The sequence below is a fragment of the Gymnoscopelus braueri genome (genome assembly GCF_963280865.1).
Source record: "Gymnoscopelus braueri genome assembly, chromosome: 6".
NCBI lineage: Eukaryota > Metazoa > Chordata > Actinopteri > Myctophiformes > Myctophidae > Gymnoscopelus > Gymnoscopelus braueri.
The window spans coordinates 53,478,395-53,502,163 of record NC_137607.1 but is presented as its reverse complement, the minus strand read 5'-3'; the positions used below and the strand labels follow the sequence as shown (position 1 = coordinate 53,502,163).

The following is a 23,769-nucleotide window of genomic DNA, read 5'->3' as shown; positions in this document are numbered from 1 at the left end:
ATGCTACTTGTGTGTGTGTTCTACTTCTTGGGGACATTGCATAGGAGCGTGGTGGGTGTGCCAGCAGACAGCAGGCATGAACTGACGCTGGTCCCAGAGCAGCCAACGGAAGGTCAGACTTAAACAGCATTGCTTATTAGCCTATATCACACACATTATCCTCTGTGCATTGTTGGGTGCGATTTCTACTTTTGTGCAGTTTTCATAGTTTGTTTATATTTATTTTGTTGATAGCTTCAACTGATTGTCTTAACAACTTCAAGCCTCAAAGATGCTCCTGTGATTTCTGCTGGCTGATTATATTCACATTGCAGGCCTTAATATGTGCACAGAATATAAGAGAAAAGTGTGATGTGATTATTTCCAGAAATTCAAGACGGTTTGGGAATCAAGACTGCAGACATCTCCTCATCAGAAGCCTCAGTGTCTCCTCAACTCCCTGATGACACCACGCCGTGTTTTGGAAGGTCATGGGGACGTGATGGGGCGCTGGAGGCTCTCTTTGCAGCGTTGCGTGAGAGCTGGGGGAAAGACAGTGAGCTGGGAGACGATCCTCTGACCCGGTTTGGACTCTGCTCATCAGTCTCTGATGGTTCACCGGTGGTGGCGATCTTATCAGAACTGGCGAATGAAGCAAAAAGAAAAGAGCCAAACAGGCTGGACGTTCTGCACCCAACCAAAGGTATACGTGCGTCAGTGTTACCTTATTTCTGTTCAGCTCTAGTGCATTTTTTTATTTTTTTTGTACAGTAATGCAGTGGTCCTCTCAACCCTTTTTCATTTCAAAGACCCAGAGTTTGGTATGTGTCAGGCCACAGAGGTCCCCATAACTCTGAGATTTACAGACCTATAACGGTCCATTTGGTTCCTCCTAACTATCAATCATTTAGCTGGGGATCTCCCCTCCAGAACCCCCTCGAGGACCCCTGGGGGTCCCGGGACCCCACTTTGAGAACCACTGCAGTAATAATGAACCTCAAAATGCTACGTGTCATCAATTAGATGTTTGTGTCTTCTTCTCCATCAGAGCCGTTGGCAGACAGAGAGGAAGAAGGAGGAAGATTGGTGTTGACCCTTGACCTCCCACCATCGCCCCTACTCAGGCTGAAGCCCATATTGTTGTTGGTTTTGGAGCGCCCCGCCCCCACAGACCTGTCAGCCCTGGGAGTCACTTTCAGCAGTGAGTCTCTGGACCCTCCCACACAGGTACAGTAGTGATTATATTGTATTCATAAAATGTATAGGTTTTACAACCAGTGTTGGAAGAAGTACTCAGATATATTACTTAAGTAAGAGTAGCAATACCCACTATGTAGAAATACTCTGTTACAAGTAAAAGGCCTGTGTTCAAAATGTTACTTGAGTAAAAGTAGAAAAGTATTGGCATCAAAATATATTTAAAGTACCAAAAGTAAAAGTACTAATATGTTTGAAAATAGCCTATGTATAAAATAGGGCTAAAGTGGTTAATGTATGTTTTATGATATAATAATTTATATCTGAAAAGTAGCTAGAGGCTAAAGTTTTCAAATAATTGTAGCAGAGTAAAAGTACAATATTTGCATCCGAGATGTCGTGGAGTAGAAGTAAAAGTACAGACAATTGGAAATACTCCAGTAAAGTAAAAGTGCCTCAAAATTGTACTTAAGTACATTACCTGAGTAAATGTACTTATAGTTACTTTACACCACTGGCATATGGTCAACCCACAACAACACAGGCCTTCATGCAGGCATTCCTGTTGGTGTGTTTCGCAGACCGTGTGCCTCTCAGAGGGGGCGCGTTACATCGTTTTGACAGGAAAGCCGTCAGAGGGTGCCGGGCCTCAGAGGTGGAGGTTAACCGTTGAGGCCCAATCTCCTGATGCAAGTATGTGTCCATTTTTTGTTGATTTTTGTTCAAAACAGCCTGTATGGATTTTGTGCGCTCCTCTTTGCACGTGTATGTTTCACTCAGGGCAGGGTCATCGCCATGCTGGGCTTGCGGTGGACATTTTGGTCAAAATTATTTTTTTGCCACAGTCAGACATACAAAATGACAATAATATTACCAGAAAAAGAGATAGCCCTGAATGACCATTGCAGGTCTGTAACTCTGAGAGTGTACAAATGGAACCAAATGGACCCGTAAGGGTCAGAGTTATGGGGGTCCTTGCAACGAAACATTTGAGAACCACTAGTACTTTGCGTTGTTGTTGTTTTAGAACCACTGTCCTAGTGGTCTCCCAATGCGCCATAGTGTCATAGTAAATCAGTGTCATACATAATTCTGAAGAAAACCTGGAGACTGACATTCAGTAATTGGGTCTTATGATCAAAATAACACGGACGAGACCAAGTCTTTGCCATGGACACAATGTGTCCGTGTACGGACATATTGATGACCCCTGGTTTCACTCTTTGCAGGGCAGAAACTTCGAGAGGTCCTTACCAGTGGAGGATCAGAAAATGACTTCAGCATGACTCCACTTCTGCTTTTCTCATCGGACAACGGAACTGACATCAGGTTTGAGTTCACCCTCATCATATTCCCTTTAAATACCTAAATACATTTCTGGGTTATAATTGCAGTAAATATTTTTTTTCTCAAAAAGTTGTAAAGCCTGAGTTATACTTAGTTGTGTGCTGGTGTTGCGTACAAAAAAAATAGCTGGCCTACAAGCTCACAATGTATCTCAGTGTGATATGTTGTAAGCTTATAGATCTGCAATTCTCTCTGCGCGAAGTAGCCTATAAATTAGGCTTAACCAAATGCAGAATAAAAGGAGGAATGGAACTGATTTTTATTTTTTTTATTTTTTTTATGTAATGTAATTAGGCTTAACCTAGTCTGGAAACCAGACGAATCTGCCACAGCTAAAGAAAATTGTCCTGGGCAGATTGGTCTGGCACTCCTCTGTTTTAATTACTTTTCGCTCACTGCAGAGTTGTGGGTGACCAATCAGAACCCACTATTCAAAGAGGTACATTTTTTTCCTGTGATGTTTGAATCTGTTTGTAACCGGCCTTTGGAAATGAGTCTTCCCCACCGAAGTTCCAGATTTCCGAAGTTACAAGCTTAGCTCACGACATTGTGAGCTTGTAGATCGGCTATCTTTGGCTAATGTTCCTCCCAGACTATGGATGCTAGGGGTTCAAGTGGTTAAAGCTAATTGTCTATTGCAGGTTTTCCCATCTCCCGGGGTCCAGCCCGGCCTCGTCGGACACGTTCTCCTTCCTGTGTGAGCTACAGAGGTTCCTGGCTGACGCCTTGCCCACGAGACCCCCCCGACATTTCAGTGCAGTGAAGCTGGACACCTTACAGTCCCTGCCCCCCCTCAGACTGGGGCTGTCCTCCAGCGAGACCCTCCTCGTAGGTAGGGCCATCTCGCATCATCATGACATTTTTTTTTCACTTGACGATTCATTGTTGCGCAAAGAATTTGATTGTGTTTTGGGCATTGGACATTGGAACACATGTGTCAAAATGACATTTCTGTTTGCCTTTTAGGCTTTGTAAACCAAAATTGCACGGGGCAGATATGACAAATAACATAAATATATAAATAAATTACATCATTTTGTACTGTACTTTCAAAATATTGTTTTAGATAGTGTAAATTGCCGATCTGTGACCTTGTAGATCGGCTATTTCCGCTATTTTTGGAAAATGCTTTAAAATGTATGAACATTTTTCAGCAAAGGAAACGATTGATTATGACGATTATGCAAAATAATTGCGATTATCTCAAATAATTGCGATACTCCTCGTAGGGCTTCTCAACTCCTCGGGCCCCATGCTCTTCTCCTTCGCCTTGGGCTCTGACCTTCAGGCCGTGCCGCGCGTGGAGCTGGCCCTGTCTGCTGCCTTGCTCGAGGTGCTCAGGCAGCGACTCGGAGAGGCCACGGACCAAATAACGCAGGTGACCAACAGTGGTGGGCAAAGTGCTCAACACCCCCCCCCCCCCAGTACTCGTAGTGTCGATCATAATACTGGTCAAAATATTACAAGTGAAAGTTGCTCAGTCAAATTTGTGCTCAAGTTAAAGTAATAAATAGACCATATTCACACAGTGGCCATTTTGGAATTTTACATTGAAAGTGCCACCTCGTTGCCGTGGCAACTGGGGTGGCACTTTGATTGACTTAATAGCAACATGGCCGCCGTGTGAATATGGTCTATGGAGTACTTGCAACACGCTGTGAGCTTAGTAGTTTGTATTTTCTATTTTCACCACAGGTATATTTGAAATAGGGGCTTAACAGGTTAATTCATAATGTACTTTTTCCCTTCCTGGAAATGTAGTGGAGTCAGTCAAAAGTACAATATTTGTCTTTGAAATGTAGTGCTGCGAAAGTCATAAGTATTCGTAAAGTCACAAATACTCAAGTAAAAAGTACAGATACTCAAAAAAATTTACTTAAGTACAGCACTCAAGTAAATGTTCTTATACTGTCCTCCACAGGTGATGAAGGAGGAGGAAGTGGGTCCCACGGTCATGCAGAAACTGCACAGGCTCAAAGCACTGAGTGGCTTTCCTGCAGAGGGACCAGCAACAGGTGAGCTACTGTATGGGGATTCTGTCACTATTGAAGAATAATTAGCCTTAAAGGAGCACTTTCAGCAGCATTTTCTTCATATAATTGGTCCTCACTAATGCTCATTATAAGATGGTGTTTCTGTCTACTACACTGTAGCTCTGTGTCTCAGAGGAGGGCTGTGTACAATTCAGAAAGCCGCCTATCAGTGACATCATCGGTTAGGCAGGTTTAGTCATTTCAAACAAGATTTCAACCTTTTATTTTAATATAATATATTGATGCAAGAGCATAATTGAAATCCTGGAAATGTCCAGACCTGCCTACCGATGGTGTCACTGGTTGGCAGGTTTCTGAGTTTGAGACCCAAAGTGAATAGACAGAAATGGTACCATATTATAGCTAATGAGCACTAGTGAGGACCAATTGTATGGAGATAGGTTGAAAATGGGTGAAGTGGTCCTTTACAGTACTTACTGTAAGTACATTTTTGGCTTACTTTTACTGTTCTTGAGTATTTTTCAATACTTTATACTTCTACTCCACTACATTTCAGAGGCAAATACTGTACTTTTTACTCCACTGCAATTATTTGACAGCTTTAGTCGCCCCTATATTCGTCAGCTATTCGACAATAGCAGATCTACAAGCTCACAACGTGTCGCAACTCATTGTGAGCTTGTAGATCTGCTAAATTTTGTAGTATATTTTAATGACAATACTTTTATACTTTTACCCAAACAAACCTTGAGTTTCAAAGTTTGAATACAGTTACTTGAAATGGAGTATTTTTTGTGGTGTTGCTATTTTTCTCTTCCTTAAAGGGATAGTTCACCCCCAAAATTACTTTTTTTCTATGATTAGTCACCCCATTCCTAAGCCAATAATTTGATGACCGGCAGCGGTTTCCAGTAGGAGACTCAAAGAGTCTCCTTTGTGTCTCCTACCAGAACCGCTGCCTACCGGTCATCGCTGGTCATCAAATTATTGGCTTAGGAATGCGATAAAAACAAATGAATATCCATAAATTCAAGTCTCCATGGGGTGACTAATCGATAGAAAAAAAATGTTTTGGGGTGAACTATCCCTTTAAGTAAAAAATGTGTGTGAGTGCGTGCGTGCAAGTGTGTGTGCGTGCGTGCGTGCGTGCGTGCGTGCGTGCGTGCGTGCGTGCGTGCGTACGTGCGTGTGTGCCTGCGTGTGTGTGTGTGTGTGAGTGTGCGTGCGTGCGTGCATGTGTGTGAGTGTGTGTGTGAGTGTGCGTGCGTGCATGTAATCACTGTAATTTAATTTGCACTGTAACCTTTAATTGTACCCTTTGACCACAGGAAGAATGGGGAATCTGAAATAAAACGATTCATGATTGTAATTAACAATGAACTGTGTTAACTCTTCCAGGAGAGAGCCAGTACCATGCTTTCCTTCTGCTGAAGGCTGTGCAGACAGCCGTCCGCTTGTGTGAGGTGGAGAGAGGGCTGCGGGCCGCAAGGTCAGGCCAAGATGACCCCGGGAGATCCGACCTGTGCAGGCTGCACAGCCTGACCGTGTCCCTTGAGAAGTTCGTCCTTTCCCCCGACACCTACGACATCAAGAACTGCCACGGGGTCTGTTCCACCCCCCTGCCCAACACCAACAACCATGCTGTCATCCTCAACTCCCAGATCGGCGCCGGCAGAGAGGTGGGCCGCTCGCTGTGCTGTGTCCCTGTGGCGTATGAGGCACTCCCTGTGGTGGATATCGACCCGCAACACAAGGGGGTTTCTGAAATCCTCATTCAGAATCACATGGTGGCAACAGCGTGTGGATGTCGCTAATGGGTAGTGGTGGACGGTAACAAAGAGCATTTACTTGAGTAGGCTACTGTACTTAGGTAGATTTTTTTGAGTATCTGTGCTTTTGTTTGTGTTTTTTGGATACTTTGACTCCTCTGCATTTCTAGGAAGGGAAAAGTACATTATGAATTAATAACCACTTAAGCCCTATTTCAAATATAGTGACAATAGTAGATCGGCTATATTCAGAGAAAATTTACTTTGTAATTTGTACTTTTGAATACTATTATTAAAAGCTGTACTAATAATCGGCGGCCATGTACTTTTGAATTCTTAAATTGAAGTCTACTTTGACTGAACAACTTTCACTTATAATTGAGTAATATTTGACCTGGAGTATCTATACTTTGACTCAAGTACTGGGGTTGAGTAATTTGTCCACCACTGCTAATGGATTTTTGATTATTTAACTTTACTTACTTTTTTTGTTTTTCACCTTGCCGTGTACCTCTCAGCAACAGATACATTTTAACCACTTAAAACCCATATACTGTTGGGTATATGGGTACACCGATTTCACAAGGTGCTTGTACGTTGGTGTGAGCTTGTAGATGTGAGTTTGAAGATGTGAGCTTATAGATTTTTGCAGAACAATTGCCTATTTCTTGCCAAATGTTTGCCTATTATGACATGCCCAGAATAAGGGGCATGTGGTTAAATCATTTATATAATGTCTTAATTATGAGATGTTTGTGGCACAAGTCTCTCTACTGTATGATGATGTCTTGTGAAACACAAGCACTGATAGAAAATGCATGTTTTAACTCAAAGAGGCTAATTTATTTTCTTACAAATACGTAAACAATGCTAAACAATTATGTGCTCAGCACAAAATTGAGCTTTTAGAAATAATTCACCTTAGTGTTAAACAAAAACAACATTTATATCCTGGGCCTATTATACTTTTTACATTTCTGGAAAATAGTTCTATGCTATGGCTTCTGTGATAAGTATGTCATTGTACTATTTTCCCATGTGTTAAGGTTTGTCTCTTCTTTGGAAATTACCATAAAGAAAATGTGCATTAATAAATATAAATCTAGACATTGGTGAAATCAGATACTTTGATTGAATTTGTGTAATGTAATAATGGGATACAAAGTACTTATCATTCAGAGAATTATATATATATTTTTAAATAAACAAGTTTGATTTGATACAATGTCAGCCTGTTTAAATATTAGCCTATATTACTTCTGTATTAGACATTTCCTTTAGGATCAGTCAAGTCAATTTAAACAGACATTCTTCATTCTCTACACATGATTGCTACATCTATTATTTCATTTGTTGATGTTATTAGACACAAAACACAACCAATTGTTTGTACAGTACGATCACTGTTGTTACTGATGTCGGTTATAATTAATTCCATCTGCCAAATGTTCACTTTTGTCTTACAAGCGCTATTAAAAAAGATCAAGCTTTGCTTTTGGGTCTCAAGATTCCTTTTGCTCCAATAGGTCTTTTCCTCCTTCTTATGGCTCCAATTTCTTCAGATCCCCACCAACCCAGAACACTATCCCACACAGAGCCTGGTTTCTGTTGGCAGATAAGAACAAAAAAAACAAAACACAGGCTCTGGTTTACAAAAACATTTGCAGTGGTACTTAATTTATACTCAATCGCACAACGGTGTTGCCTGCCGACTGCAGGAACTGATTTTCAAGCTGCTTGAAAATCGGCTCTAACCTGCAAGCGACAACGTTGTACTGCGGAATATAAATTTGGCATTACTTTAGAATGATGTATAATTTTAAAATTTAAAAGATGTATTTTCTTCATAAATAAATTGATTGGATAAATTTGGATTTCTTGTTTACATTTGGTGCTCAAAACATTTTATACACAGTAAAATCCTCAGTGTGCATTTATCCATATTATGTAACTCTCAGACTGTACAAATATAACCATTTGGTCACATTTATACACCCTAAGGGTTATACTAACAGAGGATTTTTTTTTTAACAGTGTACTGTATATGGCTCCATTGACAGAGCATGAGACCATCCTGAGACTATAGCCTATTTCAGTTGTGATGTATGCTGTCAGACACAGTACCTGTGTTATAGAACCATCTTGTATACTTCCAAAGAAGGACATTACACCCAAGTCTGTCTCCTCGTAGAAAGAATCCAGGGCAGCTAACATACAAATTGAAAATGAACGAAGGGAGGCTTGTTATGTGAGTGGGGTATAAATAAAGCATAGCTATTGCTATGATGGTTAAAATTAGCAAAATATAAAAAATGACACAAAACTGTTGTTGCTTAAATAGGAAGTAAACACACCACTATTGCATCTACATTGGTGAATGCAACAATGTGTGTGTATCAACCTTGCATACAGATTATAAAGTGTAGGCTGTTTTCTCTGTCCGGTTGATGGTTTCAATACTCACTGTGACAATCATTGATGCTAGAGCTCACAAGCACTATGACCATGGCCAGTACTATGCAACGATTCAATGTAAACCCCTTCCATGGGTTTGGGACTTCACTCAAACTTTCAATGGACAAAATCCGCTCGTAAGACACTGAGAATGGGACAGAGAATCCTTATCTGCATGGCAAATGACACAACATGTAATTATCATTGAATTCAATATAGGATATCCAGACTTACTTGTGTTGTTTTCAGAAGGTTTTGTGTAGACTTTCCTTTTCTTAGCTCCTATAGGGTATGGTGTACATTTAAAGAATAATCTGAAATCAGGCTGCACTGTACATTAAGACAGAGTATATTTTACTTTATCATAATTTTTTGTATGAACACAGTTGAATGCTTTGAAGTCTGTAAACAAGTACTGAACAACACGCCAGTGAAGCTAGCATGATCAGTCTTTCAAAATGTATGTCACAGACCAATATAACGTAGCCTAAAATAGGAATCTACACCCCCTCCAGAGCTAGAAAACACATCAATGCTCTCACAATGAATTCTAAAGTACAGTACATACGTACCCCTCTGTGTGAAGTCAAGACTCTTAACTCTGTGTTTCTCTTCTGCACCGTATTTGGACTTCCACAGTTGTGTTTTCCGGTAGAGCTGAGGGTGAGTGCTGCTGTGCTAGCGGTGTCTCTGTTCTGGGGAAAGGGAGAGTCTCATATACACACCCTGCCTCATATCCCCTTGCTTCTTGACTGACAGGGACAGATGACAGATATGGGGCGGCAGTGGCTCAGGGGTAGAGTGGCCTGTAGTGCGGCCGGATGGAAGCCGTGAGGTTCCCAGTTCGATTCCCGGGCTCCCCAGAATAGTTAGTGTCGAAGTGTCCTCGAGCAAGACACTGAACCCCTAATTGCTCCCGATGAGCAGGTTGGTGCCTTGCATGGTTTCCTCCGCCATCATTGGTGTATGAATGTGTGTGTGAATGGGTGAATATAATGCACAATCTAAAGCGCTTTAGATAAAAGCGCTATGTAAATGCACCATTTACCATGACGAGTGCTGTTGGGAAGAAACAAGAAAGAAAAACGATTCACAGTGAACACAAGGGCAGATAGACTGCATGGCAGGGCGCTTTTTAACATGAAAGTTGTTGTAACGACATTGTCATTATTATTAGAAGCAAGCACAAGGGTTCCAGGGGGATCCCTGCTAAATGACAGTTAGGATAGGTCTGTAACTCACAGAGTTAAGAAGATTAGAGGGGTCTAATGTCTGGGGGTCTGTGGCCTAATGCAATGGTTCTCAAAGTGGGGTCCAGGGACTCTCAGGGTTCCTTACTTTGTTTATCTATGGGACAGCGCACGTTAATGAACATTCAGTACCGTGTACAATAATTCAATCAATTGGACGTGATCTCAACTAGCTAGAAGAAGTTAAGTTTTTCCAGTGGCACATATACAAACTTGAGGGGGTTCCAAATGAACCCAGGGCCAGTTGCACCACCTCACACTAAGTTCAAACTTAGCCTAGTTATAGCTTAAATGGCTTTAAAAAAAGCCATTTAACCCATTTAGCCGGGAAAGTATCTGTGTCATTTTTAGATTTCTTTGGCTATTCAAAAATAGCAGATATACAAGCTCATAGTGCGGCACCGAGTGCCGCGCTATGAGCTTGTAGATCTGCTATTTTTTGTTTTTTATGTGAAAATTTGTGCAAATCTTTAAATATATATCTATCTATTTTTAAATATATATTCAAAGATTTGCACTCATTTTCACGATTTTTCAAAAAATAGCAGATCTATAAGCTCATAGCGTGGCACTCGGTGCCGCGCTATGAGCTTGTAGATCTGCTATTTTTGAATAGCCAAAGAAATCTAAAATGACAGAGATACTTTCCCGGATTGAATGTGTTTAAGCTATAACTAGGCTAAGTTTGAACTTAGTGTGAGGTGGTGCAACTGGCCCCGGTCCCTTACATGTTTGTAACTCTCAGAGTTATTATATTATGGGTCTTTGAAAATAAAAAGCTTGAGAACCAGTGGCCTAAATGCATATCATACTGGGTAGTTGAAAGTAAAAGGGTTGAGAACTGCTTTTGATTGATTGAATGAATACTTTATTAGTCAGAAATGTAAACAGCACGTGGCACAGTAAGACATTAAAGCCAAAAGGATAACACAAAAACGTCCTGGGGACTTGGGTACTTTGCTTTACACAAAACATTAGCCTAGGCATTCAAAAGAAACACATAAAAGGGACATTTAAAATAAATACAATTAGAAAATAGACATTGCCACCTCATAATTTAAATGTTCAGTGGTGTAAAGTAACTAAGTACATTTACTCAAGTACTATACTTAAGTACAATTTTGAGGTATTTTTACTTTACTGGAGTAAAGTATACATTTGAAAACTTGTGAAATGGGACATTCTGCATAATGAGTACTTTCTACTTTTGGTACTTTAAGTACATTCTGATGCCAATACTTTTGTACTCTTACTCAAATACATTTTGAACACTGGACTTTTTACTTAAGTTCTAACACAGAGTATATCCACATTGCAGTATTGATACTTTTACTTAAGTAAAAAATGTGAGTACTTCTTCGATCACTGATAATTAGATTAGATAATAATAATAGTGACAATAGTAAATTGATTAATTGATTGATGACGTCAGGTTTGTCATCACACGTCATCGCCGTTAGGACACGCCCCTCTGTCAAAACCTCTGCGCTCTGCTCCACAATACATCACTTGACGAGAGGCAAGAAGAGAAGGTCTGCGGGCGTTGGACGTTGGCCGGATGGTTAAATCCAACCTTCAAACAATATTGAATAGCCATTGTTTTGTAAGAGAAAAAGAGAGACACTTATCATCCAAGATGCCAGTAATCAGTAATAACCCCGAAAGTGAGAGGTATGTGGTCATATGTAAATTGCCCGTAATATAAGCGACGTCTTTTCTAAAGCAGCGGCCTAGTTGTTTGTGTTAGGCTAATATACGCGATGCGGAATATTTCCTGGATTTGGCAACAATTTTCCATATTACATTGTTTACAGTTTGTCTTACATAACGGTACACCAATGTAAATGTACACGGTCCGAGTGTTTTTATGACTACTTCTGCCACAATGTGTTGAGATTACGTATTTTTTAAGACCAACCTAATTGACATAATCAATTACATAATGTCTTATGATTTTTTTTAGTATCCAGTATCCAGCAATTAGATGGCAGCGCTTCATCTTGAGGCAACTGCTGTTGTGAAGGATGTAGCTGATAGCCACATAGCTAATGCTAACGCTTTAGCACAACACTATAAGCCAAGGTGGAGCTACACGAGATTTTAAGATTACATTTTATACTTCGTTGCACGACAAAAATTACATTTACATTTGGTGGTCGCGTTGATTTTTTTTTCTCCTTCCGTATTTTATATTTTGGTCGTAAGAATAACTATAAATTAGCTATTAACGCACACAACACAACCTGGTTATGTGATGTTTAGACGTAGTAGTCGGTGTGCAAGAAAGGCCCTTTAAGCCGTTGTTTTTCAACGTACCTAATATCTAGGACAAAGATGCCAAGGATAGACTATTACGTCATGCATCAGAAGCGTAATAGCCTGTGGTGTCATGTGCAGTGTTGCCAAATTTTGTGAGAGAAATAAGCAACCAGGTCTAGGAAAACAAGCCCAAAAGAAGCAACTAGGCCACATGAGCACTTATAACCATTGGCTATCGGCTATTTGAAAATACCAGATCTGCAGATCTTGCAGATCTGCTTTTTTTCTCCAATATTTTTTAAACATTCTAATAACACAAATGCTCCGTCACAAAACATTTATGAAAATATTTGAGAACCACTGGTTTAAAAAATAATTAAAAAAATTTGGAAGCAAGCCTAAACAATCAAGTGCATTTTAGAAACCAGGCCAAACAACCGCAACTACCATTTTTTTTACAATCAACTTTACAGAAAAAGAAGCCCAAAGTCGCTTAATAAGCCGACCTGGCAACACTGGTAGCAGCCTGGTGTCATGTGGCGCTTGTTTTGCAGTTCAAGGTCTCCACTGCAGCTCTTCCGCATTAACGGTGACATCAGTGACGTATCCTATGCCTTAGTATCTTATTTATGGCCTAAAAACCTTTTGTAGATGGATTTGCTGAAAAGTAAACCATAGCATCAAAACTGTTCTGACACTTTTGCTGAGCTCTTAAACGACCCTATTGATTCATTGATTGAATTCTTTATTAACAGTTTGCAAAAAGGTACAGTTATACAATGATGCTAAAGAGGATAACACAAAGAGCCCTGAGGGCATTCAATTTCCTATGTATTCAATTCATCAAGACACAATAAAGACACAATACTTAGAAGAAATCATCAATACTAGGAGCAGTAAAATCATATTTACAGAAAAACTGGGGGGTGATTTCGTTTGGTAAGCTAAAAGGGCCACCCTGACAACTGGGCAAATCATTTCTTTTGATCAATAACATAAGTTCAACATAATTCTCTTGATGGTCTAATTAATACAGTGTGGCTCCTTTACTTATTTCATTGTGCCAGCTAGCTCCGGTGCCAAGTTACAGTGTAGGCCTACCCTTGTGAAATAGATAAAGTTACAATACATACTACTGGGATTGTAACACGGAAATGAAGCTCTGTGGGGTGAAAAAAATAATCTGGGTTGTGCTGATCCATGATCTAACGTAGTGTTATATTAACTATTATGAGTCCATTTGTCAGCCAGTGGACCTACTTTACTTGGTTAAAATATGACAAGGCAGTTAAGCTTGTTGGCCTCGGTCCCACTGTGTACGTGCTGCTCAGCTTCTAATGAGAACAGCAACGTTTCAGCCTAGAAAATGTAGGTCAAATGACAAACATCTTCGGGCCGGTGGCCCAGGTCTGTCGTTATTGTAATCATTTGACATGGTTATGTCTATACGATACTGTATATTGATTGGGATTGTGTAGTTTTTCACAACCATGCACATACGTTTTTGTAAATTTCCATTCTGATTGCAAAAGGGGAAGTGGCATGAATTTCGATTGCAGTGCAGACATTTTGATTAACAGCAACAACAACAAGTTCCTGTTTTATCACCCCAGTTAGGATTTCTTTCAGTGAGTTGTTGCTTTTGATATTTATTGGCCATGAAGCGTGTCTTGCATTAAGATGCATGAAGAGTGGGCACCTGAGGTCTTTCGGTCTCCCCAAAAGGTGCCCAGTCTTCTGGGGGAAACCAAGAAATGTCTCAGGTGCCCACTCTGCTTGTTACCGTGTATTATAATTGACATCAGATGTGAGATGGTGTTGTATTAACTATTTTATCTGTAGTGGCAGCCCATACATGGGTGTGTGTAAAATGGGCCAATGTTTAAGGATCATTGGCTGCTGCAGTTGTTTGTTGATTCTCAACTAAGCCAAAGCGCTCCTTTTCACCTCTGTAAAACTGGTTAGGTACAATTACTGTATTTGTACTGAACCGAACTTCAACTCAACTACATTGAGATCAGAATAGCATAATATAACACATAGTCCACCCGAAGCCCTTCACTAATGTTCCATTTGGCTTAGAATATAGCCTAGTCTTTGATATCAGTTGTATTTTTGACCATCTTTCTTCTTCACATTATATTTTATTTACGGAAAATCCGCTGTTACGCAAGCAGGAGCTTTAGACTCGGGCCCCATGTGACTAGAGCAGCTGTCTCAGCCAAGATCACACTCGCTCATGAATGTGCATCACTGCCTACTGTCGTTATGGGGGTTTTGAAGAATGCTCTGATCAGCATAAAGACATGTATTGAAAGCTGTGTAATTTGGAATGCGGTGCAGGTGAAATGGGAAGAGGAAGAGCAGGTTTTTTTATAGAGTGGCAGTTGTTTTAACCCTTTAAGACCTGAGGCGATTCTTAAAAATGTTTTCCAAATCCAAACAGTTTTTTGGAAAAAAATCGAATTTTTTTTTTCTTCAAGATTTCTCAAAAATAGCAGATCTACGAGCTTGTATATCTGCTATTTTTGAATAGCCGAAGAAATCTAAAGTGACACATATGCGTTCCAGGTCTCAATGGGTTAAATGATCTGATAATGGGATTTCAGAAGAACATGCTCACTGTAGTGCTAGTGTTGAATTCCAATCTTTATATAATGGAATATGACACCTATGATGACTTGACACCCTTGGGCCATAGCTTGGATATTGCATACATACTTGGTTGAGTTTCACTATAAGGTTGACAATGGTCGTCCTCTAGTTTTCACATGTTTGTTCCACATATAGCACAGCAGTGGATTTGCCTAAGTCTGCATCTGTTCGAGTGTTCCGGTGCTGTGTTTTAATGGGATTTGTTCCCAACAGGAGCTCTGAGTGAGAATAGGGCTGTTCTTGTGCAGGTAACACATGAAAGCCAGGCAAATTCTCTAGAATTCAATACACAGAGTGGGCTCTGAATCAAAATGGCTGGGCAGGCTTGGTGAATTGTGTTGCGTAAGCTGGTGTTTGTGTCTGTGTGGTTGTTATTAGCTAATGTTAGACGGTCACTGTGGAGCTGTCCCAATAGGCTAATGGCAAGACAAATGGAACAAACGTGTTTTTCTTATAATCTAGCTTTGAGGCAGTTTGAAGTCATATCTTCGTACACCAAGAAACAGGAACATGTCCTATCATGTAGACATGTACCCTGGCCCACATTTATGTACATTCTTGTTACCTACTCTAGAGGGATGAATAGGTTATGTCAAAACAAATTGACGTTATGTGTTCTATTGTCTGTAAACGGTTGTGCTGAATTATGAAGGTCATCTTTTTTTCTTCTTCTAGTGAGTTGGTGCTGACAAGCCATCATCGCTTAGTGTTCTCTTGTTGTGTAACAAAAAAGCACCCCAGCCCTGTCTGTTACTCATTGTGCCCAAGCCAAGCATTCCTTTTGATCATTAATCAAGATGTTGAGCACAGTTTTATGAGCAAGTCCGATCACTGTAAATTATTGAACTTCAACCTTGAGCCTCTGTTTGGCTTTAGCGAATATTCTCACTCTACATAGGCCAATATTTGACTATATATTTCAGATACGAGTCAATCAACATCTTAAGTGTGACGTGAAAGTGCAAACGTTGTACTCGGCTCGGCTGTAACTTACCCTATCCAGTGCTCTGGGGTTGAGTTGAATCATTCGCTGACAATGGCTCCATTTGCGTGTGTGTTTGTTTCACCCTCCAGTACCTCCAGTCTCATGAGGTCCTCCCTCCGCTGCAGTAACCCGGGTTCGGGGCCTCTGTGGTGTTCCTGATGCCCCTCTCCCACCCCTGAAGATCCCAGGTGGGCGAGGGAATGATCAGCGGGATCGCAATCTTTCAGCCAAGCTATTCTACTCTGTAAGTTCAGCCATTCTGATATTCTAATTTATTCTTAATTTAAAGGCCCCCTTAAAGGCCAGATCCTCAAGTCCAAAACTATACTATGCTTCTTCCCCTGGTCTTGCATTGGACTGTATGTTTATATTTGAAATTGAAACTCTGCTTCTAATTGATGTTGTAGAGCTGTGCATCTCAGTACTGAAGATGCTATGCTTAGCCTGCTTTCATTATTTGATCAGGTAAAATATTTGCTATGTCTGAATGACACTTTTCTGTTCGTTTGCTCTCGCGTCCTGTAGGATGCTCATTTACTGGTTCTAGAAGAACCTCTGCCTGCCAACGGCCGAGTGCGTTTCCTGCTCTTTGAGCCTCGTCGATCAGAGGGCAAGCATTGTGTCTGGAGGGGAGCTCTGAAGGGTGGGAACCTTTATGTTGAAATCCCTCCCGGGGCTTTGCCTGAGGGCAGCAAAGACAGGTTTGTAGTGATAACTAACTGCTTCTCTTTTGTCAGTTTTGTAAACAAGCATGCATGTCTTGAACCTCCGTTTGTTGGTGTGGTTTGTTATGTGCCAGCCCAGGACTACAAACATCGACGGATGTAGATATTTATAATTTAGTCCTGTGTCAACCCTTAATGATTACTGATCCTCTATTATTTCTTTGTCTTCAGTTTTGCTCTCCTATTGGAGTTTGCCGAAGAGCAGCTGCAAGTAGATCATGTGTTCATCTGTTTCCACAAGAACCGTGACGATAGAGGTGAGGTTTGCTCTTTTGTTTTGGTCTTCAAACCATACCAGTACGATGATACAGTACATGATGTCACATACAGAATAGAGCTGCTTTGAATAGAGCAGAGAATGTTTTCAGTAGAGCATTCCTGAAAGGGTGCAGCATTTAGTGCTGGAGTGAGATTAAAATACCCATTTTGTTTCAGACAATTAGAAAAAGTTATGAAATAAACCTTTTAATATCAGAATGATATTTTCAAATGATATTTTCAAAGTGTCAACAATGATTGAGCTTTCAACCTGAAATGTTTCTTCAGCATGCAACTCAAATCAATCTCCTCAGTTGTAGGGCTGTCAATATTTGCTAAAAATGGCGTTTAAATGTTTAATTGTCAGAATTTGACCTACTTGGACTGTAGACAGCACCTTCGTGCAAGCCTCTTCCTGAAGATAGCAAACTTTTTAGTTTGCTTAGAGTTTTTATCACTCTCTCTGTGGTCGAGCTGGGTTCTGATCTCTGAGTTATTGCAACATGAAAGAATAGGCCTGCCCTGCAATTCCTTTTATTTTAAATCCACTATGAATTGAAATGCAGTGTCAACCCAGTAAAAGTATATTGATATGGCAACCTATGTTTTCAACAGTGGAGGTGCTAAAGTGCAAGATTTACCCAAGTTTGAAGGAACGCATTTAACAGTCAAATGTACATTTTCACAATTGAATATGATTAATCCTTTACGATTCAATTAGCGTGCAAATATCGAACCATAGTTTGACAGCTGCACTCAGTGGCAGGGTGTCTCCTGGAACATCTGCCACAATGCACAATAGGGGTGTCAAACTAGCAGTAAAGGATAATCCTTAAATAGGGAATGAAGGCTCAACCCGATCGCCAGAGAACTACGTATGTATGCACGGATCCAGTGCACTTCATTCCGTGGATAGTCGCCTCGAAACCCCGAAATTGCGTGCATATGTACGGCGCTCCCTTTGTGACAAAACCATTTCGGAGGCGCACAGTCACAGGCGAACTGTCACCCCGTGAAGGACCACCGAGGGAGCTAAGGCGACCGATTTGCCGTCCTGAACGGTGTGACGTTCGCCTGTGCCTACTCAGCGCCGTTTGAGTTATGTACCGATAGGCACAGAATCGTAAACTTTGTTGTGGGGACTGCTCTGCTTCCGGGTTTTTGCGGGTTGCGACTGGTTACGCCCACCGTGGGACTCGCCGTACATATGCACGCAATTTCGGGGTTTCTAGGCGACTATCCACGGAATGAAGTGCACTCGATCCGTGCATACATACGTATATCTCTGGAGATCAGGCTGGAAGGCTAATGGACAGCCACATTGGTCAGCAAGAATCAAATTGAACACAGATGAAGCTGTATGTGTAGGCAGTTAATATTTAATGTGTTTCCATATATTTTCCATCCTCAGCATCCCTACTGCGTACGTTCAGTTTCCTGGGCTTTGAGATTGTGAGACCGGGACATCCCCTTGTCCCTACCCGCCCCGACGCTTTCTTCATGGCTTACAGCATCGAGCGAGACTCCTCTGATGATGATTAAATTACCCTGAGCAATTATGCGAGCATTGTTGCTTTTTCTTGTGCTTAATTTTGCATACCATGTTATGTGTTGCAATGATATTTGCACTGGTGTCAGATGTTATAGGCCAGGAATGTTATGTAAGCACCCACATAAAATCTGGGCAAATGCATCCTCACCAACGTATTCCTTTCCATGCGTAGTGCTGATTTCCTATTCACCCTTCCCAGAAACCCAGATGATCATCTCTATGATGTAATATTTATGATTAAAATAAATTGACATTCATCTTATTCATGTAATTAGATATGTTTCCATCGTCATTTTCAGTTGATTCATGTTCATATTGATTCTCTTTTTTTTATTTTTATGTGTGCATGGAGTTTGATTTGTTGCTTTGATTCACTTGACAGAAATCTGCATGTTGTAACTGTGCTAAATAAAGTGCTCACCTTAAAAAAAAGTTTAGCAGTGTGTTCTTGTAGAGACAAGTGGACAAATGATGAATTGGATAGTTAACTGAAGTACAAAAGATAAGGAAATCTTTAGGGAGGCTTTTTTTTAATTCAATGTGGGCACTGCTGACAATACAATAACAGGCTAGAGGCATTATAAACAAGCACAATGAAGTATTTACAATGGTTCATTCTTGTATTGTTTCCAAGGTATCGTTAACGTATAGAAAAATACTTAACCTACAATGTAACATTACTTTGATGGGATGAACTTGAACTACATGTGAACTAAAGCATACTCAAAATCTAGACAATCATTTGGAACCATCTCACCCCAGCATAACATGCTAATGGGTGGAAAGCCAGCAAAGGGGTGCTTGACACCTGACTTGACTACTCATTTATAGAGATATGTGTACTCTAGCCTAGGTGAGAGTTTTCCTATCAAATGCCTCTTATGAAGGGAAAATAAATCCTCAGGTTGATTGACAGAGTAGGTTGAAAAGGGATGACACCTTCTGCTGAAATATATAGATCCTAAACAAAAATGGCAATGGAAAATGACTACTTGTATTAATCATTTATTTGATCATTAAGGATTTTTGCTTGTGTTGCAACTGTGGGGGAAAGAAGCTCATAATAGGAGTAGCCTACTTAAATTTGAAGTCCATCTTGAGATTGAACCCCATCCATCTAATTGCCTTCAATAGGGTTTCTGAGTCAGAAAATGCTAGGTATTGCAGGCAGAGGCTGTCCTCCCAATGAAGAGGTGACTGATCCTGGACTAGCCCCCTCTCTGCCAGTTTCATCACCAGTAAGGCCTGCTTAATCAACAGCCAGTTGTGCACAGTGGTGGTTGTGGAGCTGTTTAACTTGAAGAGCTCAGTGCGGGGGCCCCAGAGAAGGGCCTGAAGGATAACTGCAGTATCTGCTATATGGAGCCCGCTGGACTCATCCTTGAGCTGAGAGGCTAGATCAAGCAATCCTGTTTTATACGGAGAGTTGGAAAAGGTTACGGCTGAGCCAGACTGTGCGAGAGAGGAAGTAAAGCTGTCTTGGGGCTGTAGACAGTGCTGAAGTAAGGCTCCGATCTGGGTGTTTATGGAAGACGGCAGGTGAGATTGAAAAAGATCAGAAGGCTTACGGTCAAAGACTACACGAGGGCAACCCCACGTTCTCCATAACATCTGAACCCCTTCTTTTTCCCATTTTCTTTTCTCCCATTCTATTTCTTCTTGTACTCTGTTGCTCTTTTCTGCTTGACTCATCTTACCCATCTCTGAATGTTCTACGTTCTCTCCCTTTACTTCTCTTTCTGTTTTTTCCCTGCTCTCCCTTTTTGGCCACACTAGAAAAATATCTTGGGGCCTGAGCTCAATACAAGTGACTGCATGGCTGCACAGATGCTGTAACGCCATCACGAGCTGCAACAACAAAAGACACAGCTGTCTTTCAAAGAGCAAAGGTTCGGCTCTTTGCAGCATCCAGCTCTCCAGAATAAAGTCTTCCAGAGTGACTTGTGGCAAGTCTCTTTCAATGCTCACCGAGTAACCCTGCTGGAGTGAAGACATAACTGTGGACAAACTGAAATCACACTGGTTTTCGCTACCCTCAATGCTGCCTCCAGATGGTGGACTTGCAGCAATGCAGTCTGACTGAGAAGGAACGGAGGTCGCCACTGGGTCATGCTTTTGTATTGTGTTCTTCAGGGTACTATCAGGTGGGAATTGAACAATGACCTCCTGGAGATTGACATGTGACGGCAGACTGCTGTGGGCTGTGAGAGCCGAGTTAGTCCATCGGTGCACCTGGAAAAATAGATTAAATTGATGCTTCAAACATGAAACAAAAACAATAAAATTATGATCCTGTAAACGTTGTTACTATGCCATATTCAACGATTTACAAAATGGTCATTTATATCAGCTTAATTCGTTTTTGTCTGCCCCTGTTGCAGTATGATTGCAACACCTGATGGCAGTTTGGGGGGAAGTTGTGTGGTTTGAGGTAAACTGAGCTTCTAAGAGATGATAAAGATAGTCTCTTATCAGATTATGTTGCATATGTGTGCATGAGCTGCTGCTTGCTAGTAGCTGCAGGCTTTATACGACAACAGAATACATTATCCCACATTACGAATGCATACTGTGCTATATTCACAGACTTGATGGCAGGTGGCCATATGTAGGCTATGTTGCACACTGGTTGGCTTCTATGTGTGCAGTCTGTGCACATGGCTGATTATGTTTTTTTGCCTGTGTAAAATACTTAGAAATGAATGGGTAATAATATGAAGATGAGCTGTAACCTTACCTTTCCACTAAGCACCCTCTTTGGAAACTTGGGGCTCCACAGCCTATAGTAAAGTGAATCTCCTATCTGCTTGGGCTTGTAACCTTGACACAGTAGGAAGTCCTGGGGTTGATATGTGCCATCACCCATATCCTTTGCCTCTCCCTGCAAGAGAATCTCTGCCTCCAATCTCTGTGCCACACTCCTAAGAAAGAGTTGGTGGCATTGCTGAATTCCCTGAGCGACCACCCCTTGATCACCAAAACCGCTGAAGAGGTATGGAAGCTGTTCATCGGGTGTTTCAAAGGACAGTTTGGAGAGGGACAGTAACGGTACCGGTATGCCTGGTTTTAATTGGTCTCTCTCGTCATGGGCATGAGGGCCAGGGATGGCTGCAAGCATGTAGACGGGGTTGTCAAAGTTGTGAGGGTGACCGTGGAATATGGGAGACAGGGGAGACATAGGAAGCAGGGGAGATGGTGGAGGTATGCCGGCACAGGGGAGGGAAAGGGTGCGAGCCATCCTCTTCCTAGGGACAGGCGGTGGGGTGTCATCTGAGAAGAATCTCTCCTGGTGGCTGTGAGGTGGGTCTGGATAATACAGCAGGGGAATTTCAGTGTCAAACAATAGCCAAATTCACACCATTACCTCAAACACTGAACAGAATTGTTTAGAATAAGGAAGAGAGAATGCATCTACATTCACACTTCCACACAATCACTGCAGTAGAATGGCATAGGTCAAACTCCTCATGTCACATTAAATAGCAGAGCCACAGCTGTTCATATTGGAACACGTTGAATTTGTGTCTACTGAGGTAGTAAACATTTGGTTTCAGGTGTTACTTCCTCACTTGCAGTTCTCATGTGAAAGGGGAATCTATTAAATGGACAGCCAATGACAGTTACATAACACTGAACTGAACATTAAATATCAGTTCATATTGTGTATTTTTAGAACTAAGCATTAGGTAGTTTGAAATCAGTGAAATTCTTATCTATGAAGCCACTTGTCACGCATTTATATGCTGTATCTGCTTGTGCAGATAATTCCCCAGTCCACTGTTTTGGCATATCGTTGCTAGGTTGCATAGTGTAACAAAGCCATGGTCACAATATGGTTTAGTTTGCTTCATTTTGGTTGATCACCCCAGTCAGTGTTGAAAACAAGTGTAACTTACCATAGCGCTGGTGTATGGGGCACTGCGTTGCATGGCAGTCAGTGGTCTCAGGGAACACATCACCACTGTACGTATAGTTCTGGTGCTGGGGACCAAGAGGGCTCAACACACCACTATAAGACCCCAGGTCTACACTTGAGCTTCGGGAACTCCTAGACCTAGAGTGTAGACAAATACTCAAATTCACCACGGCCACAAATAAATATTCATCAATTCATCAAAACCGTTTATCTTTCAAATGGGCACCACTGTATGCCTACTACCTATTGCAGTATGAATGGCTTTCTGGTCTGAGATAAACATCCATTGTGAGAATTAGAAAAACAATTTCCCATAGTACAGTGATTATGTGCTTTATGTTTAACTGTAAAAGAAGCAGTATGTTTTTCTATGGTCTGTGATTTTTTTATCATGTAAGTTTGTCCATTGAAATTATGTTTCCAATATAAAACTATCGAAGTGATCTAAATAGTGTACAGTAAAAAGAGTACTATTATGTTTTATGAACGTGAGAAGTAATACATACATACATACATACATACATACATACATACATACATACATACATACATACATACATACATACTGTACACATATACTGTACAACAAATCTGTGAGTATGATAAAACACAATAAAAAGAAACACATTCTTCTGTTGGGATAACAGGTTAAAGCATATGTGTTTAGTCTGCGTTGATTTTTTTATACTGAGTGGGATCTTACCTGCGCTGTTTGACAGGCAGTGCCGGTGGGCCAGCCTGTGCCTCCGCTCTGCTTGAAGCACCGGGCTCCATCAGACCACACTACAAGTCCACAGTGCACCACCGTCCACTTTCTTCACAGTGTCACACTGCCTCTCTGTATCAGTCAAGCTGGCAGGTAGCCTGGTGTCTTTAAATGGATACCACCAAAGAAACAGCCCTGTTCCCCCTTTTCTCAATTTCTCAACTCTGTCTGTGTTTCTTTATGCCTCCCTGTCCTTCTGTGTCTTGTTCTATCAAGGTTTGAAATGCAGAGTTTGAGAGCATGAGCCCTGTACCGGAAAAGTAGTGTCTGGTTGTCTGAGGGCAGAGATGTTCTCTCTGCTCTAACCTCAACTTGACGAAATGAGGAAATGCAGTTTTGCGTAAAAAATGTTTTTTTCTTCCTTTTTTTCTTTGGTTACAATAGACCTATACAGTATATTCTCCATATGCCACCCTAGCACCCAATTTGTTGCTCTATTTGCTTGGGTGAAGAAGTTTTATTCCTTTCATGTGATAGTGGTTGAGGGCTTGATACCATACATTTAGGAAAATGTACAAATGATTTATATATAATATATTATTTTAAAATAACTTCTTCTTCATAATTTTAATGAGCTTCTCTTAATTTTTTAGATCTCTTAAATTCCCGTTTATGATATCACAAATTTAGCGATTGTTCATCATTTACTGCTGTTAAAAATGT

General features: G+C 41.0%; 3 protein-coding genes across 3 annotated transcripts; 2 read left to right on the top strand and 1 right to left on the bottom strand.

Moving 5' to 3' along the window:
* Positions 1-7,889, top strand: amh (anti-Mullerian hormone; the record flags this gene model as incomplete). Its single annotated transcript, XM_080430645.1, has 9 exons — positions 1-112; positions 368-682; positions 1,028-1,206; positions 1,758-1,869; positions 2,406-2,505; positions 3,165-3,355; positions 3,753-3,901; positions 4,445-4,538; positions 5,916-7,889. The coding sequence occupies 9 exons, from the start codon at positions 1-3 to the stop codon at positions 6,329-6,331; spliced, it is 1,668 nt and encodes a 555-aa protein (XP_080286771.1). The 3' UTR covers positions 6,332-7,889.
* A 3,594-nt stretch (positions 7,890-11,483) lies between these two features.
* oaz1a (ornithine decarboxylase antizyme 1a) lies at positions 11,484-18,856 on the top strand. Its single transcript, XM_080431524.1, is given in 6 exon segments — positions 11,484-11,661; positions 15,979-16,045; positions 16,047-16,133; positions 16,415-16,590; positions 16,786-16,871; positions 18,284-18,856. Coding segments are annotated over 6 exon segments (660 nt in total). The 5' UTR covers positions 11,484-11,548; the 3' UTR covers positions 18,415-18,856.
* Positions 18,857-19,003: 147 nt separating this feature from the next.
* Positions 19,004-23,301, bottom strand: LOC308086635 (inactive tyrosine-protein kinase PEAK1). The gene is made up of 4 exons (XM_080430260.1): positions 23,044-23,301; positions 22,321-22,478; positions 21,162-21,730; positions 19,004-20,656 (listed from the first exon to the last, which is right to left on the bottom strand). The coding sequence occupies exons 1-4, from the start codon at positions 23,112-23,114 to the stop codon at positions 19,499-19,501; spliced, it is 1,956 nt and encodes a 651-aa protein (XP_080286386.1). The 5' UTR covers positions 23,115-23,301; the 3' UTR covers positions 19,004-19,498.
* Positions 23,302-23,769: the final 468 nt, after the last annotated feature.

What these genes read in the sequence shown, in the direction of transcription:
- LOC308086635 (XM_080430260.1), bottom strand. Translation starts at nt 23,114, where the DNA reads ATGGAGCCCGGTGCTTCAAGCAGAGCGGAGGCACAGGCTGGCCCACCG. An exon ending in CTGCCTGTCAAACAGCGCAG is followed by an intron (nt 22,479 to 23,043) that starts GTAAGATCCCAC and finishes TCTACACTCTAG; the next exon opens with GTCTAGGAGTTCCCGAAGCT. An exon ending in AGAGGGTGCTTAGTGGAAAG is followed by an intron (nt 20,657 to 21,161) that starts GTAAGGTTACAG and finishes CTATTTTTCCAG; the next exon opens with GTGCACCGATGGACTAACTC.